The sequence below is a fragment of the Octopus sinensis genome, linkage group LG1 (genome assembly GCF_006345805.1).
Source record: "Octopus sinensis linkage group LG1, ASM634580v1, whole genome shotgun sequence".
Taxonomy (NCBI): domain Eukaryota; kingdom Metazoa; phylum Mollusca; class Cephalopoda; order Octopoda; family Octopodidae; genus Octopus; species Octopus sinensis.
In genome coordinates this window covers 125,830,678-125,848,358 of record NC_042997.1, presented here as the reverse complement: position 1 = coordinate 125,848,358, position 17,681 = coordinate 125,830,678, and the positions used below count along the sequence as shown (strand labels likewise).

General features: G+C 37.3%; 1 protein-coding gene across 1 annotated transcript in view; it reads right to left on the bottom strand.

The window, feature by feature from the left end:
* Positions 1-3,627: 3,627 nt before the first annotated feature.
* Positions 3,628-17,681, bottom strand: part of LOC115214023 (sequestosome-1) — a 66,045-nt gene continuing 51,991 nt past the window's right edge. Inside the window, exons 5-7 of the mRNA XM_029783048.2 lie at positions 16,313-16,536; positions 12,633-13,332; positions 3,628-3,939 (exon numbers count right to left, since the gene is read on the bottom strand). Of these exons, the coding sequence (XP_029638908.1) occupies positions 3,764-3,939; positions 12,633-13,332; positions 16,313-16,536 (1,100 nt within the window). The 3' untranslated portion in view covers positions 3,628-3,763. The remainder of the gene's footprint in view (positions 3,940-12,632; positions 13,333-16,312; positions 16,537-17,681) is intronic.

Here is a 17,681-nt window from a genome sequence, read left to right as displayed (position 1 = left end):
AAAAAGCTAGATGCAAATAGACAAAAATCATGCCTCCTCATTGATATGACTGTCCCAATTGATACAAATGTATTTGTCAAGACCTACCAAAAACTGAGCTAGTATAAAGATCTTGAAATAGAAATTAGCAAAATGTGGAACCTGAAGACTGAAACAATACCTGTTGTCGTAGGTGCCCTGGGAATGATAGCAAAAGGGACTGGTTGCTACCTAGCTCAGATACCAGGAAACTCCAAAATGGCAGAAATTCAAAAGATAGTGCTCATGGGAACTGCCCATATCCTATGCAAAATACTTCCTATGTAATCTCAAGTTTTAAAACAAACAATTTTCTTATGGCTTTTTAAACATTCTCTAGAACAACACTATGTACAAAACCAAATATATGGCACCCTAGGCATAACACCAACATGAACTTACAACTTGTCTCTTGAGAGCTCTGGGTGAGACTTGGAGCCAACTTGTACAAATGTAAAGCAAAAGTCAAATATAAAATGATAATAATAATAATAATCTTAAATAATTGGAAGTGCTATTATGTACATTGTTTTGTCTTGATATAAAAGATGGGTTTCAGCAAATATTCTGCTAAATACCACAGATTTGCTAATCAGTTGCTTGACCATAACCAGTTGAACACGTCCCTCAGTGGCTGACGATATGTGCATCCCCGGTCATGAGCAGAAGTAGTTGGGGAGCATCATAGCCATGTGTTGAGAGGGATTCTTGGAGGTTTGGATAATTTGCCTCTGGAAACATGAGTGTTTCATTCAACATCCTTAAACAACCCTTATTCAAGGATCTTTTGAGCAGGATGGGCTACTCAACTTGAATATTCTAACTGGGCCCCCACCTGCAAGGTCATATGAGATCACCATGTCGTGCACATATGGTTGTGATGCATGTGCCTGGTGTACCTTTATCAGATGGCTAGTCATGATGGCCATACTCAGCTTAGTATATTTTACCCTCATGTCACTTTGATGGCATGCACTGCTCTCTCACTCAATAATAATAATAATAATATAATAATAATAATAATCATCATCATCATCATGATCATCATCATCATGATGATCATCATCATCATGATCATCATCATCATGATGATCATCATCATCATGATCATCGTTTAACGTCCGCTTTCCCTGCTGGCATGGGTTGGACGGTTTGACTAGGGACTGGTGAGCCAGATGGCTGCACCAGGCTCCAATCAGGTGATAATTGTGTCTTCAGTCAAATCAAAGATGTTCCAAAAATGAAGAATAGCTGTAGCAGAAATTACTTGATGTACTCCTCAGGCTCTCCAGCTTCTGTCGAATTGCCCAGCCCATGCCAGCATTGGAAACAGACGTTAAATGATGACAATGATGATCATTAATCATCATCATCATTATCATCATCATCATCATCATCGTTTAACGTCCGCTTTCCATGCTAGCATGGGTTGAGGGCTGGCAAACCAGATGGCTGCACCAGGCTCCAATCTTGATCTGGCAGAGTTTCTACAGCTAGATACCCTTCCTAACGCCAACCACTCCGAAAGTGTAGAGGGTGCTTTTACATGCCACCGGCACGAGGGCCAGTCAGGCAGTACTGGCCAATGGCCACACTCAAATGGTATTTTTATGTGTCACCTGCATAGGAGCCAGTCCAGCAGCACTGGCAACGCCCTTGCTCAAATGTTGTTTTTCACATACCACTGGTACAAGTGCCAGTAAGGTAACGCTGTAATAATAATAATAATAATAATAATAATAATAATAATGCTTTCAAGTTTAGGCAGAAGGCCAGCAATTTGAGGAGAGGGATAGGTTTATTAGATAAACCCCCAGCATTCAACTGATTCTTATTTTATTGACTGTGAAAGGATAAAGGGCAAAGTTGACCTTGGTAAAATTTGAACTCAGAAGAATGTAAAGACAGATGAAATGCTGCCTGGCATGTTAATGATTCTGCTGACGCACCACCTTAATGATGCTAATCATTATCATCATCATCATTGTTTAACATGTTTTCCATGCTGGCATGGATTGGACAGTTTGATTGGGGGCTGGCAAGACAGCAGGCTGTGTTAGGCTATACTGCTGCTGCTGCTGCTGCTGCTACTACTACTACTACTACTACTACTACTGCTGCTGCTACTACTACTACTACTGCTGCTGCTGCTGCTGCTGCCACCACCACTTGAGAAGTTAAATAAATATAACCCGTTAGTGTTCGCATTATTCTACCAAAATTAATGCTTCTTCATTCACATTGTTTTGAACTAATCATGCATTATCTTGTAGCTATGAGATTTTGATGAGGCAGCTGTTAATGTTTAAAACAATATTGTAGGGTTGGTGTGAGAGACCAGATCTGGCCAGTTTGAACATAAAACAGGCAGAATACTTTTGGCTGGATATGGCCGGTTTAAATGCTAAAGGGATAAAGACTTGAAAGAGAGATTTCAAAAAATGTGGCATCTAAAAACAGCTATTGTATCTGTGATCAATGAAGCTTTGGGGAGGATATCAAATGGTACTTTTATGAAGCAAATTAAGATTAAAACCTTCAGATCTACTAAAAAAAAAAATCTACCTGAAAATATGAGAAACTTTGGAATATTGCAATTTTTTAAACAAAGTTTTAATTCTTCAAATTTGGTTTCCTTTGCCTGAAATATACTAATGTTACCCATAAGTAGCATACACAGAAAGACGTCTAGTTTGTAGTCTCTGGGGGTAGATTTTGAACAGCTTGTATAAACCAAAAAACACCAAACAACAATAAGATTTTCTGCTATAGGAAAAAGAGCTGAAGTCTTGTGGGAGAGGGCTAGTTGGTTAAATTGACCCCAGTGCTCAGTTGTTACTTATGTAATTGACCCTGAAAGGGTGATAGGAAAAGTCAACCTTATTGGAATTTGAACTCAGGATGTGAAGTTATAAGAAATACTGCTAAGCATTTTGTACAGTGTGGTAATGATTCTGCTAGTTTACCAGCCTAATAGTAACAATAACAGTTTCCAATTTGGGTGCAATGCCAGCAAGTTCTGGGAAGGAGAAAGTTCAGGAGAGATGCAAGTTTGAGGGAGGAGCAAGTTCACGGGAGGAGCAAGTTTAGGGAAGGAGCAAGTTCAGGAGAGATGCAAGTTTGAGGGAGGAGCAAGATCAGGGGAGGAGCAAGTTGGAAGTAGAGCAAGTTCAGGGGAAGAGCAAGTTCAGGGGAAGAGCAAGTTCAGGGGAGGAGCAAGTTTGGGTGTGGAGCAAGTTCAGAGGAAGAGCAAGTTTGAGAGAGGAGCAAGTTTAGGGGAGGAGCAAGTTTGATGGAAGAGCAAGTTCAGGGGAGGAGTAAGTTCAGGAGAGGAGCAGGTTCGGGGGAAGAGCAAGTTCAAGGGAGGAGTAAGTTCAGGGGAGGAGCAAGTTCAGGGGAGGAGCAAGTCAATTATATCAAACCCAATGCCCAACTGGTACTTCTTTTATTGACTCCAAAATGATAAAAGACAAAGTCAACTTCAGCAGAATTTGAACTCAAAGCATAATGATGGATGAAATGCTGCTAAGCATTTCGCCTAGTGTGGTAACGATTCTGCCAGCTCACTGCTTTAATAATAATAACAATAATAAGTAAAGATGAACAACATTTCAAAATAAGTATTTTTCTTTCTTTTATGTTTTAATAATTCAAAGGTAAAAATAATTAGTTGTTTTAATTGTGTTTGTGGGAGGAAGTGCTATTGTTGATAGACTTTAGTCTTTGGCTTATGATGTAAATCTTCTCAGCGCCTTGTTTTGGCTTGCTCATTTTCTTTACATTTTTGGATGTTGTTTTCAATGAAATCCAGGACACGGATGATGTCTCCTCGTTTCTCCTCAACCAGTAACGAGAGCCAGCCACCTTCATTGGTGAAGCCCATACTCAGCAAGTTATCCAGTGCCTCTGCATACCGGCGAACTGAAATAAATTCAGAAGAACAGTTTCAAGTTTTGGCTCAATTTAAAATGGCTTTAGAAATATTTCCTTATACTATACAACTAACAAAGATGGATCTTTCGGTCAGTTATTAAATCATATAGAAAATTTATTGATTTATTTTGAATTATAGCTCCAGTGAAGAATGGGGTAGCTGGTATTACAGTCATTCTGCGGTTCACAATTGTGTCTACAATATGCAGGTGACGAATCACACATCATGTATGTAGACATAACCATATTCATTATGTAATGAATGCTACATAATAACTTCCTCTGTAATTTAATCATAACTGAATGAACAAATATAATACAAAATCAAATAGGTTATTTCACACAAATAAGAAAAATCTAGCTCTGTAGAATGAGTTCTCAGATTCATGTAGGAGAGGCCAATTTTAAAATCTCAAAAAAAGAGTAAATGGACAGGTCAATCGTATCTTTTTAATATTATAATTAAAATTGGCCCCATTCATTAATGAATTCAGACATTTGTCTGCTTATTCTAAGAAATATCATAAAAGTAAGTGATTTTCAGTAAATCAGTGCAGAGCTGTCAAGTGTCAGGTTACAGGGGCAACATTACTGGTTTATAAAAGATAAGTTACAAAGTATTGGGTGGAATCTGAAGTGAAATGATTTATCGCTCAAATACACATATATATACAGAAAGAACTGTGGTTCTCAACCATTTTTATCTATGGGCATCTTTGATTCCTATTTTATTCAGACTGACCCACATAGACATTTGATGCTTAAAAAAGATTCTATCTTATTTTTATAGTTAAATATCATTAGGATATCACCATTGTCGTTTAACATCTGCTTTCCATGCTGGCATGGATTAAATGGTTTGACTGAGGACTGGCAACCATGCTCCAATTTGTTCTGGCAAGGTTTCTACAGCCAGATGCCCTTTCTAACACCAGTGTGTAGTGGGTGCTTTTTAAGAATTGATAAAATATTTTGTGTATCAGGGAAGTATAACCAATTTATTGCTCATAAACCATAGCAACAAAATCTTACATAGACCCCCTAGGGTCACATAGACCCTAGTTAAGAACTACTGACAGACAAACAAGCCTGTGTATATTTATATGGGCCAGTGTACAAACACTCCTCACATTTATAAATACATACATATATTGTTTTCTGTAAAAGTTACTTAGTGTGGATATACTATACACGACCACAAAACTGCAGGATTTGTCTTGAGAACATTTCTTGGATAGATGTATAGTGCTAAAAAGCACAAACGTGTATCAATATTAAATGAAAATCATTCAATAGCAGTGGTGAAATTGCTAAATCATGATTTCTGCATCTTTGCACACCATCAGTAGCAAGTGTTCAGTATTAACTGCATGCTTAGTTTTTACTGTGTGTGTGTTACTGTCTCCTTGCCTTGACTTCATGTGATAGTTGTAAATGATTGTCACTGTTTTGCATGAAAACATGTCTGGTCAGGAGGAAATATTACCTTATTGGAAACAGGTGAGGGTTTGTGACAGGAAAGGCATCTGGCTTTAGAAACTTCACCTCATTAAATACCATTCTGACTCATACAACCCATACAAGCATGGAAAAGTGGATGTTAAACACTACGACGACGACGACGACGACGACAACGATGATGATGATGATGATGTAGCATGCTTGAATGAACTCCAATTTTGGGAAATCATTGTTCAGAAATCATTGCAGCGTAGAAGGTGTTTACAAGCCATTTAAGAAACACACAAAAACCATTAGCTTCACTTCAACATTTAAATTTAATTTGCCAAAATATTTTCGTTGCTTTGAGACCTCGACTTGTTCACTGACAAAATTTCGTGCAGCACAAAATTTTGTCAGTGAAAAGGTAGCGGTCTCAAAGCAATGAAAATATTTTTGCAAATTAAATTTAAATGTTGAAGTGAATCTAACGGTTTTTGTATGTTTCTTAAATGGCTTATAAACACCTTCCACGCTGCAACTGTTTTCATTCCAGCACACAATCTCAGCTCAGGTCACTTGCTATGCAAGTACATCTTCATAATTGTTTAGAAAATAATTGTCAAAACTAAAAGGTCCCTCAGAGCAAGTTCAAGACAGAGGCTTGATCTATTTGTACTACTACAACACAATTAGAAAGAGTTCAGTGTAATTAAGAAGACACTGTGCAGAAATGACAGACTTGGCTGTTCCACTCCTGAGTCCAGCAGTAAGAAACTTTCAACGAGTAGAGGTGTAAACAGTTGCAATGATGGGTTGTTGGTCCACAAGGAATGTTTTAAAGCATTTTGGCAGTTTCTGCCTTTGGTTCTATATTATAGGGTGTTGTTGCATGCTTCTCATCTTGGGAAAAAAAAGACTTCTGTGTGAATATGGCATATGTCTGCTATTGGTACCTTGTAAATCAGTACTGCCTTTAACAAAGCCATGCTGTTGGTGACTAACATACATATACATTTGCATACATGCATGAATACACACACACACACGCATGCATGCATACATACATAAATACAAGTATATACATATATACAAAAATGAACATAGTCACATATGTACATAGAAACACACACACACATATATACACCAACATATATATTATACATATGTGTGTATATACATATATACACACACATACAAGCACGTGCACACTCACACACATACACATATGTAAAGACATACATATATATGTGTGCAAATGTGTGTCTAAATGCATACATACATATATACATTCACATACACATATCCACAAAAATACGTACATACATACATTATATGTATGTATGTATATATATATATATATATATATATATATATACATAAATACATATATATATATACATATATACATACATATATACATTCGCATACACATGCATATACACATATCCACAAAAATACATACATACATACATAAATACACTCATATACACATATATACACAATATATACACAAAAATACATACACACTCATATACACCCATATATATATATACATACATACACACACACAGACACACATGTATGTAAAGATATGCAAATATATGTGTGCAAATATGTGTCTAAATGCATACATACATACATATATACATTCACACACTTGCGCACACACATATATACATAAAAATACATACACACTCATATATGCACATAGACCCATATACATACATATATATATATATATACAAACACACATACATGAGTAAAGTCATGCTTATATATATATATGTGTGCGTATGTATGCATACACGCATACACACACACAAGCACATATACAAACATATGCCATAAGTTTTTTACTAACTTCAATGTTTTTTCATATGAATAGATGTCACAAAAATTTTAAAGCTGCTCAAATGATTAGTCAAGTGTGAAAGATCGAATGTTAGTTGTTTCCAGACAGACAGCTTCACTAAAACAAGTCGAGGTATATGCCATGCTCAGGAACCCAAAACAACCTCATGTATCCCATACAACATTTATTTATTTATTTATTATTGTCATCATCATCGTCATCATCGTTTTAATGTCTGCTTTCCATGCTGGCATAGGTGGGTGGTTTGACTGAGGACTGGTAAGCCAGGAGGCTGTATCTGTTCTGGCAAGGTTTCTACAGCTGGATGCCCTTCCAAATGCCAACTACTCCGAGAGTGTAGTGGTTGCTTTTTACTGGCACTGACCATGCTCAAATAGTGCTTTTTACGTGCCACTGGCACAGGATCCAGTCAGGCGGCACTGGTATTAACCACACTCGAATGGTGCTTTTTACGTGTCACCGGCACAGGAGCCATCATTAATTAATTCTATTTATCTTATAGTGAAGGCATATGGCCTAGTGGTTAGGCTGTTACACTTATGATTGCTAGATTAAGGGTTCAATTCCCAAACTGGGCGGTGCATTATGTTTTTGAGCAAAACATTTAATTTTATATTGCTTCAGTCTCCTTTTCAATCAGGGTGGAATGGTAGCCTCCTAGTCAGTGGTGTGGCATCATTTGAAGACTTAAGTGATGTAAAGTGCATAGTGACGAGTGATGTGTAACAAAATCTGATAGTCTGGTCAGTCATGTGATCATGTGATTTATTTTATATTGTACTAAGTGAGCAATAATATTGATGGTTAAGGATTTCCAATGGCCCACTCACTGGTTCACAGCGTTTCTGATGTCTAACTTGGCAGAATAAATATCAGGGAGGATATTTTTATTTGAAATCACCAGTTTTTCTTTGTTTTTTTTTTGTTTTTTGTTTTGGTTTTCTTACTGATCCTGCATTGTGGATATGTTAGTGAAAGATAGGCACACACATAAACACACACACAGACACATACACTGAGACAAAGACAGACACACACACACACATACACAGACAGACATACACACACATACACACACAGACACATACACAGAGAGACAGACAGACATACACACACACATAGACACATACACAGAGACAGAGACAGACACACACAGGCACATACACACAGACACACACACATACACAGGCAGACAGACAGACATACATACACAGACACATACACAGAGAAAGACACAGACACAGACAGACACATACACAGACAGACAGACAGACAGACACACACACACACAGACACACAGACACACACAGCACACACACACACACACACACACACACACATGTGCACGCATCTGTACAGGCATGGCTGTGTGGTTTGCAGCTACATGGTACCAGGTTCATTCTCACTGCATGGCACCTTGGGCAAATATCTTCTACTATAACCCTGGGCTAACCAATGCCTTGCGAGTGAATTTGGAAGATGAAAACCATGTGGAAGCCTGCTGTATGTATAAGTGTGTGTATGTGTGTGTGTGTTTTGTCTGCTCTCTACCTAGCATTTAACAACTGCTGTTAGTTTGTTTACATCCCTGTAACTTAGCAGTTCAGCAGATGAGACCAATACAGTGAGTATCAGAGTTAAAAGATATGTCCTGGGAATTCATTTGTTTGATTAAAAACCATTCAAGGCAGTGCTCCAGCATGGCTGCAGTTCAATGACTGAATCAAGTAAAAGATATATGGGTGCAAGTAAGGCTGTGTGGTTAAGAAGTCTTCTTCACAACCCCAGGTTTACAGGTTCAATTACACAGTGCAGCACACTTGGCAAGTATTTTCTACTATAGCCCTGGGCTGATCGAAGTCTTCTGAATAAATTTACCAGGTGACAACTGGAACAAAGCTTATTTATTTCTTTATTGCCCACAGGGTGCTAAACATAAAGGGGACAAACAAGGACAGACAAAGGGATTAAGTCGATTACATCGACCCCCATTGCATAACTGGTACTTATTTAATTGACCCCAAAAGAATGAAGAGCAAAGTCAACCTTGGTGGAATTTGAACTCAGAACGTAATAGCAGATGAAATGCCAGTCAATACCATTGACCCAATTACTTAACTATGTACTTTATTTTATTGACCCTGAAAGATGAAAAGTAAAGTTTACCTATTTCTTTACTACCCACAAGGGGCTAAACACAGAAAGGACAAACAAGGGCAGACAAACGGATTAAGTCGATTATATCGACCCCAGTGCGTAACTGGTACTTATTTAATTGACCCCAAAAAGATGAAAGGCAAAGTCAACCTTGGCGGAATTTGAACTCAGAATGTAATGGCAGATGAAATACTGTTAAGCATTTCACTCAGCTTGCTAATGATTCTGCCAGCTTGCCAGAACAAAGCTCATTGTACATCTATATGTGTGTGTGTTACTCTCTTCTTGCCTTGACATTGCATGATGGCTATATATATCGAAATCGAAATCAAATTCGATGACTGGCATCCGTGCTAGTGGAGCGCTAAGAGTACCATCCGAGTGTGATCGTTACCTGCGGTGCCCTACTGGCACTTGTGCTGGTGAAAAAACATTCGAGCGAGGTCGTTGCCAGTGCCGCTGGACTGGCTCCTGTGCAGGTGGCACATAAAAAGCACCATTTGAGCTTGGCCATTGCCAGCACCCACTACACTCTCGGAGTGGTTGGCGTTAGGAAGGGCATCTAGCTGTAGAAACTCTGCAAGATGAGATTGGAGCCTGGTGCAGCCATCTGGTTCACCAGTCCTCAGTCAAATCGTCCAACCCATGCCAACATAGAAAGCAGACGTTAAAAAATGATGATGATGATGATATATATAGGGGGAAAGTAAGAAGAAAAATAAACAAATATGCACATTGGAAATCAAAAAAAGTTAAGGCTTTTTATGAAAAGTAACGATAGATATATACAATTAGATTAGATTGTATATATCTATCATTAATTTTCATAAAAAGCCTTAACTTTTTTGATTTCCAATGTGCATATTCGTTTATTTTTCTTCTTACTTTCCCCTTACATTTCCACATGTAGTTTCTATTTTCTTTTTTGTAACATATTTCTATTATATATAAATAAATATATATATATGTATATATATATTTATAAAAAAAGAAGTTTGAAAATGCCACTGTATAAGATAAATTTAAATTTTCTTAGAAATTTTACATGCTTCGGTTCTTCTTGAAAAAACAAACCTTATCAAAATATTTTCAAAAGTTAAGTGTTAAAACTTAACATTTAAAATTATTTTTGATAAGGTTCGTTTTTTTCAAGAAGAACCGAAACATGTAAAATTTCTAAGAAAATTAAAATTTATCTTATATAGTGGCATTTTCAAACTTCTTTTTTTATAAATATATACCCACTCGTATACTATTTATACTTATTATATATATATTTATACTTTTTATATATACTATTTATACTTATTATATATATATACTTATTATATATATATTCTTTTATTTCTTTTATTTGTTTCAGTCATTCGACTGTGGTCATGCTGGATCACCACCTTTAGTCGAATAAATCAACGCCCAGGACTTATTCTTTGTAAGCCTATTACTTATTCTATTGGTCCCTTTTACTGATCCACTAAGTTACGGGGATGTAAATATACTAACATCGTTTGTCAAGCGATGGTGGGGGGATAAACATAGACACACAAACATATACATATATGTCTATCCTGTTGCAGAGACATTGAGACACCTTTGTATTTGTTTATAAGAAAACTGCTTGAGACTCCGAAATTTTTGACTAACGCTGGTATAATAGTATAATACAGAATGCTGTATGTGACTTTTACCTGAGAATGTACTTTAAAAATGTAAAAATATAAAACAAAGCTATGTAGGACTATAGGCTGACTTACAACCAGTCAGTTGGAACCGATTGTGGTTATATGTCGACGACAATCTGTATATATATCTATATACATGATTAAAGAAGAAGAATGGAGAGTTGGTAAGGATATAAAATTAATCTATAAACATACTGTCAAATGAAATGTACATATGTTTCAATTCAGTCCAATATATAATTGCAAATTCAAAGATTGGAATAAATCTAAAGATTAGAATAAAATAACATTTTGTGTAATATTAAGCAGAATCTCATCATGGCTGGAGTACAATAGAAATAGTTACAAGTTGATGGATTGAATTTTATCAATAGGCTAAGAAAAAAAAATATATATGTTTATTGTATGTATTTATTGTATTTCCATTGTTAAAATCCAATCTATCAACATAAAACTATTTTACTGTATTCTAGCCCTGGTGAGATTCTATCCAATATTATTCAAAAAGGTGGCAAGCTAGCAGAATCATTTGCATACTGGCTGAAATGCTTAGCAGTGTTTCATCTGCTGTTACATTCAGAGTTCAAATTCTACCAAGATCGACTTTGCCTTTCATCCTTTTGGGGTCGATTAAATAAGTACCAGTTTGCATTGGGATTGATGTAATCAACTTAATCTCTTTGTCTGCCCTTGTTTGTCCCCTCTATTAGCTCCCTGTGGGCAATAAAGAAATAAATATTATTCAAAATGCTATTTTAATCTAATCTTTGGATCTACTCCACTCTTTGAATTTGAAATTATATATTGGACTGAGTGGAAACGTACGTAGGTTTCATTTGGTAATATGTTAATAAATTAATTTTCTATCCTTACTGACTCTCCATTCTTCTTTTTAGTCATATTTATGCTTATAATAATCCCATGTATATCAAAGAGATATTCCTCAACAGTAGAGGTGATTAAACCAGTGAAATTTTGGATATAATAATCCCTTATGAAGATAAGATATCCTCATATGGACTATATCTATATCTGTTTGTCTGTCTGTCTGTCTTTCTGTCTAGCTGTCTATCTTATTTCTTTACTGCTCACAAGGGGCTACACACAGAGGGGACAAACAAGGACAGACAAATGGATTAAATCAATTACATCGACCCCAGTGTGTAACTGGTACTTAATTTATTGACCCCGAAAGGCTGAAAGGCAAAGTTGACCTCGGCGGAATTTGAGCTCAGAACGTAGCGGTAGACGAAATACCGTTAAGAATTTCACCTGGGGTGCTAATGTTTCTGCCAGCTCGCCACCTTAGCTGTCTATCTATCTGTCTGTCTGTCAGCCTGCCTGCCTGCCTGCTTGTCTGTCTATCTATCTATCTATCTATCTATCTATCTATCTATACACACACACACACATATATATATACACATGCACATGTCTAGTCTTCAAAATCATTTGTCTTGACCACATGTAGACTCAATGAAAGCAACATGCATTAGAAAATCGAAAAAAAAAGATGAAATCTTTACTTTTAGGGTAATACAAATTGTAGTCAACCGTTGGTGAGGATCCGTTTCTTCGTTGCTCTGCAGTTGTTTCTGTCGTGGTCTCATTGTCTTCTGAATTATTTGATGTTATCTCATTGCTTCTGTTCTCTTCTCTCAAAGCAACTTCACCCTCCTCTGTAGAGTTATTGTTGGTAGTAGTATCAGCTGTAGTATTACCATTACTATTAGAAAGTGGTGTGTCTTCAGAACTGTCATTTGTAGTTGCATCGGTTTTCTCAGGATCCTCTTGTGTAATGGCTGTAGCCTGATTGGTCAATGTTAAGCTGTCAAGTGACACATCAGCTTCAGCACCACCTATGTTACTAACAGCTGCTGCTGAGTGACTTTCTTCTCTTGATTTGTTTAAGGAATCTGCATATTTAGAAGCATGCTGAGGCTGTGAGTAAGAACTTTCTAGACTTTCAGGAAAATCCATGGAAGTGGCTGAAGGAGATGGCTTCGCTTCTGTTATCACTTGGCTTGACTTTGGAGGTGAATGAGATCCTAGGGTGGAATTACCAGAAATACTTGATGGTAGTTCAACAGTTACAGCTTGTTTTGGTTTTGGTTTGGCGATTGGTAAGGGTTTCTCATCAAGCTTCTTATCTTTTGGACCAATGCTTTCTAATGGTTTCCCTTCAGGTTTGTTTGGTTTCGCCTCAGGTGTTGACTCTTTTGGTAACTTTAATAAGCCGAAAATACAAGCAAAAGAGAACCAGGAAACGATTATAAAATATTTAGTAAACTAAGACACATATAAGGGTGAAAATAGGAAAGATAAGTGAATATCTCAGGCACAAGACCTCGATCTTGACAGACACTTAAAACAAAGGAATGGTCTTAAGATTGAAATTTGAACTAAAGAGAGATCAATTAAAAATCATAAAACATCTAGACAAGTGCTATACTGTCTGTGCCAAGTCAATAAAATAATAAAATAATGTGTGGTGAAAGGTGAAGTGATTATTTTATATACAGTAATTAAGATAACAATATAATAAATTTATGCCAGAATTCAGTCTCTTTAAATGATGCGTGATTATTTTTTAAAATGTTTTTATGGCATTATGATTGTATTAGAAATACAATCATTCATTTAATAATTTAGTAAAATATGATGTAAGATATCTTTGGAGAGTGAGAAATTTGATTAGGTCAAACATGTTAAGAACCGAAAAAAAATAATTGAAAAATCATAATAATGGTGAGCACAATTGTAGATGGTAATGAGGAAAGATGTGTTATAGTAGTATTAATATGAACAATATTCTACTAATTCTTCACTATTTTCTTTTTATTTGTTCATCAAGTATGTTAAATTCCATATTTGAATGAGAAGACCTAATAACACAAAATCATGTTACAGTTGTCTCCCATACAGATAGTGGTATATAACTGTCGTTGCAGTTTTATATCCCAACCTCTGTAAAATGGCTGGCATTAGGAAGGGTAGAAACAATGTGAAAGCAGACACTGAAGGACGATGCAGTCTTTGGGCTGACTGGATCCTGTCAAACCATCCAATCCATGCCAGCATGGAACATGGCCATTAAGTGAAGATGATGATGATGATGATAATAAATGCATCCTTTTAAAGCCTAGCCAGGATAATGGCCTGGTTTCCTGCTTTCAATGGCGTATGTGCTTCCCACCTGGACGGGACGCCAGTCCATCGCAGTATTACTCATTTTTGCCAGCTGAGTGGACTGGGGTAACATGAAATGAAGTGTTTTGCTCAAGAACTCAACGCGTCGCCTGGTCTAGGAATCAAAACCACAATCTTACGATCATGATGCTGATACCCTAACCACTAAGCCATGCACCTCCACACATGATGGTCTCATTCGTTCTTAAAACACAATGTAACTGATGTTATTACAGTATCTGTGTCACAGGTGATCCAAGTATCCAATTGTAGATGACACAATAATGATAAAATAGAAATAATACCTTTCTAAATATCTCAGAGAGATTTATGCAGTAATGATACAATAAAGTAGATGTATACTGTCAACTTAATGTGACAGTCCCACGAAGGGAATAATACTACAGCTATTTAGCCCTAGGAAGCAGAAACACTTCCTGTCAGCCTTGATACATTTCCTGACAGCATACAACTACAATAATGATAGTTACATTAAATATACAATTTTTAAATAAAACTTATGTTCCACATCTATAAAAACTGAATTTGTGCTTTTCACTACCCCTATAGACATAGCTCTGTGGTAAAAAGTTTGCTTCCCAGCCACATGGTTCAGGGTTCAGTTCCACTGCATGGCACCTTGGCCCAATGTCTTCTATTATAGCCTCAGGTTAACCAAAGCCTTGTGAGTGGATTTGGTAACTGAACGAAGCCTATTGTATATGTGTGTGTGCGTGCGTGTGCACGAGTGTGTGCCTGTGTGATTGTGCTTTGTGTCTTGGATTGTCCCTCACCACTACTTGACAACTGGTGTTGGTGTGTTTATGTCCTCGTAGCTTAGCAGTTCGGCAAAAGTAACTGATAGAAAACGTAAGTGTCGGGGTTGATTCATTCAAATAAAATTTTTCTAAGTGGTGCTCCAGCATGGCTGCAGTCTAACGACTGAAACAAGTAATCAATAAAAGATGGCTAAATTCCGGCATTTCCCACATTATAGAAGTACTCTTTTACTTGTTTCAGTCATGTGACTGCAGCCATGCTGGAGCACCGCCTTTAGTCAACCAAATCGACCCCAGGACTTATTCTTTGTAAGCCTAGTACTTATTCTATCGGTCACTTTTTGCCAAACCACTAAGTTACGGGGACGTAAACACACCAGCATCAGTTGTCAAGCGATGTTGGTGGGGGACAAACGCAGACACACAAACACACACATATATATATATATATATATATATATACATATATACAATGGGCTTCTTTCAGTTTCTGTCTACCAAATCCACTCACAAGGCTTTAGTTGGCCCGAGGCTATAGTAGAAGACACTTTGCCAAAGGTGCCACGCAGTGGGACTGAACCTGGAACTATGTGGTTGGTAAGCAAGCTACTTACCACACAGCCACTCCTGAAAATCTGTCTGTAATGTGGGATTATTTTATTTTCCCATTAATTTCCATCTTATGGAATTCCGCATAAGAACAAGGTTTTCAGTAAACACATGGAGGATAACTGCATTTCAAGCCTGTAATAAAGCTTGTATTTGGTTGTCTGCTCTACAAGAAATGGCAGCCAAATTTCCCTCAAATTATTTACTAACAACTCCCAAAAATTTCAAGACATATTAGATATTGTGTCCTAGATAGCAAGTATATCTGAGTAAAAGATGGGATGGTCATAAATTCTACTGGATTGAGGTTGACCTAGGGTTAAACATCACCACTATCACTACCATTACAATTGCTGCTGCTGCTACCACCACCACCACCACCACCACCACTACTACTATTACTAACAATTTAGCAATATCTTGTTGGTTTTGTTCTAAGTATTTAAAATTAGATTTGCTAAAGAATTTCTATGAAGGCTGTTTTAATTCATTGATGAAGGATTAATTCTTTGATGAAGAATTAATTCTTTGATGAAGGATTCTGTTTGCAATGTTAGAATTCTCCTCTTCTCAAAGGCACAACAACCCATTCCATTTTCTGAACTCCATTCTTTGCTTTGTCAACTTACCTCTCCAACATCATCATCATCATCATCAAAGTCAAAGAGACTTCTAGACATGGGTTTCTTTGGCAGCTGATGCGTTCCACCTGATCGAGGTATATTTTCATCATGTGTAATAGAATCAATAATTCTAGAAACTCCACTGCCAGGACTCAAAGAACTAGCGTGAGCAGAGTCTGAGAGTAAGGACCAGTCATGCATGAAGGGGTCACACATTGCCGCAGCAAAACCTGATAAAATAACAAACAGGAAGTAATATTTTTTTTTTTTACAGTTACAATGTGGAAAGTACATATTAGCCATTCAGAAATTCACACGGACTGTTAGCTTCACTTAAACATTTATCATTTGGTGTCACTATTTTCTTTGCACCAATTTTGATCTGGTCACTGACACAGGTCTGCAGCATCTGATTTAAGGCAAAGCTGTTGGTCACCAGTTTATGTGGTTTAGAAACATGATTTTTTCATCTCTGTTGGTCAGTTGTTGTCTTCTTCTTCTTCCAATCAGGACTCACGCCATTAGCCACAAAGAATAATCTCTAATTCGAGCCTACTCTAAGCTACTAAGAATGCGTGTGGCAACTTGAAGATCTATCCACCACACTCGATAGACTGGCAGTTGCACAGGCGCGAAAGCTATGTGGCTATCCTTATTCCATAAATGGTGGCTGTTTTTAATGGGTGGAGAGTTGAACCATCCTGGGGTAAAGAGGATTTGTAATCTAGACTAGGTCTGAAAGTTTACCACACCATAGTGGGTTACACCATGGTTCCTCTGCTTTGTGGTAGAAGTAGGAAGAATGAGTGAGAGAAAGTTGTGGTGAAAGAGTACAGCGGGATCCCCCCCTCCCCACAGCCTCATGGAGCTTAGGTGTTTTTGCTCAATAAGCACTCACAATGCTCGGTCTGGGAATTGAAACTGCGTTCTTATGACCGCGAGTCTGCTGCCCTAACCACTGGGCCATTGCACCTCCACTCAGTTGTTGTTGTCATCAACTGGAGCTCATAGTTGTCAGTTAGTTTGGTATTAGGTTGTAATTCACATACACACTCTTCCTTCTTTTACTCAGTAGTGGGGGATGGGGTTGGCAGAGCTCTTTTGGCATTGATATCCAGGGATAGAGAAACAAATCTGCTTTCAAATTTTGGTACAGGGCTACCAATTTCGGTGAGGGGATCACATTGACCCCCAGATTTCAACTGGTACTTATTCAATTGATCCTGAAAGGATAAAAGGCGAAGTCAACCCTGGTGGCATTTGAACTCAGAATGTAAAGATGGACAAAATACCTATTTCTTTACTGCCCACAAGGGGCTACACACAGAGGGGACAAACAAGAACAGATAAACGGATTAAGTCAATTACATCGACC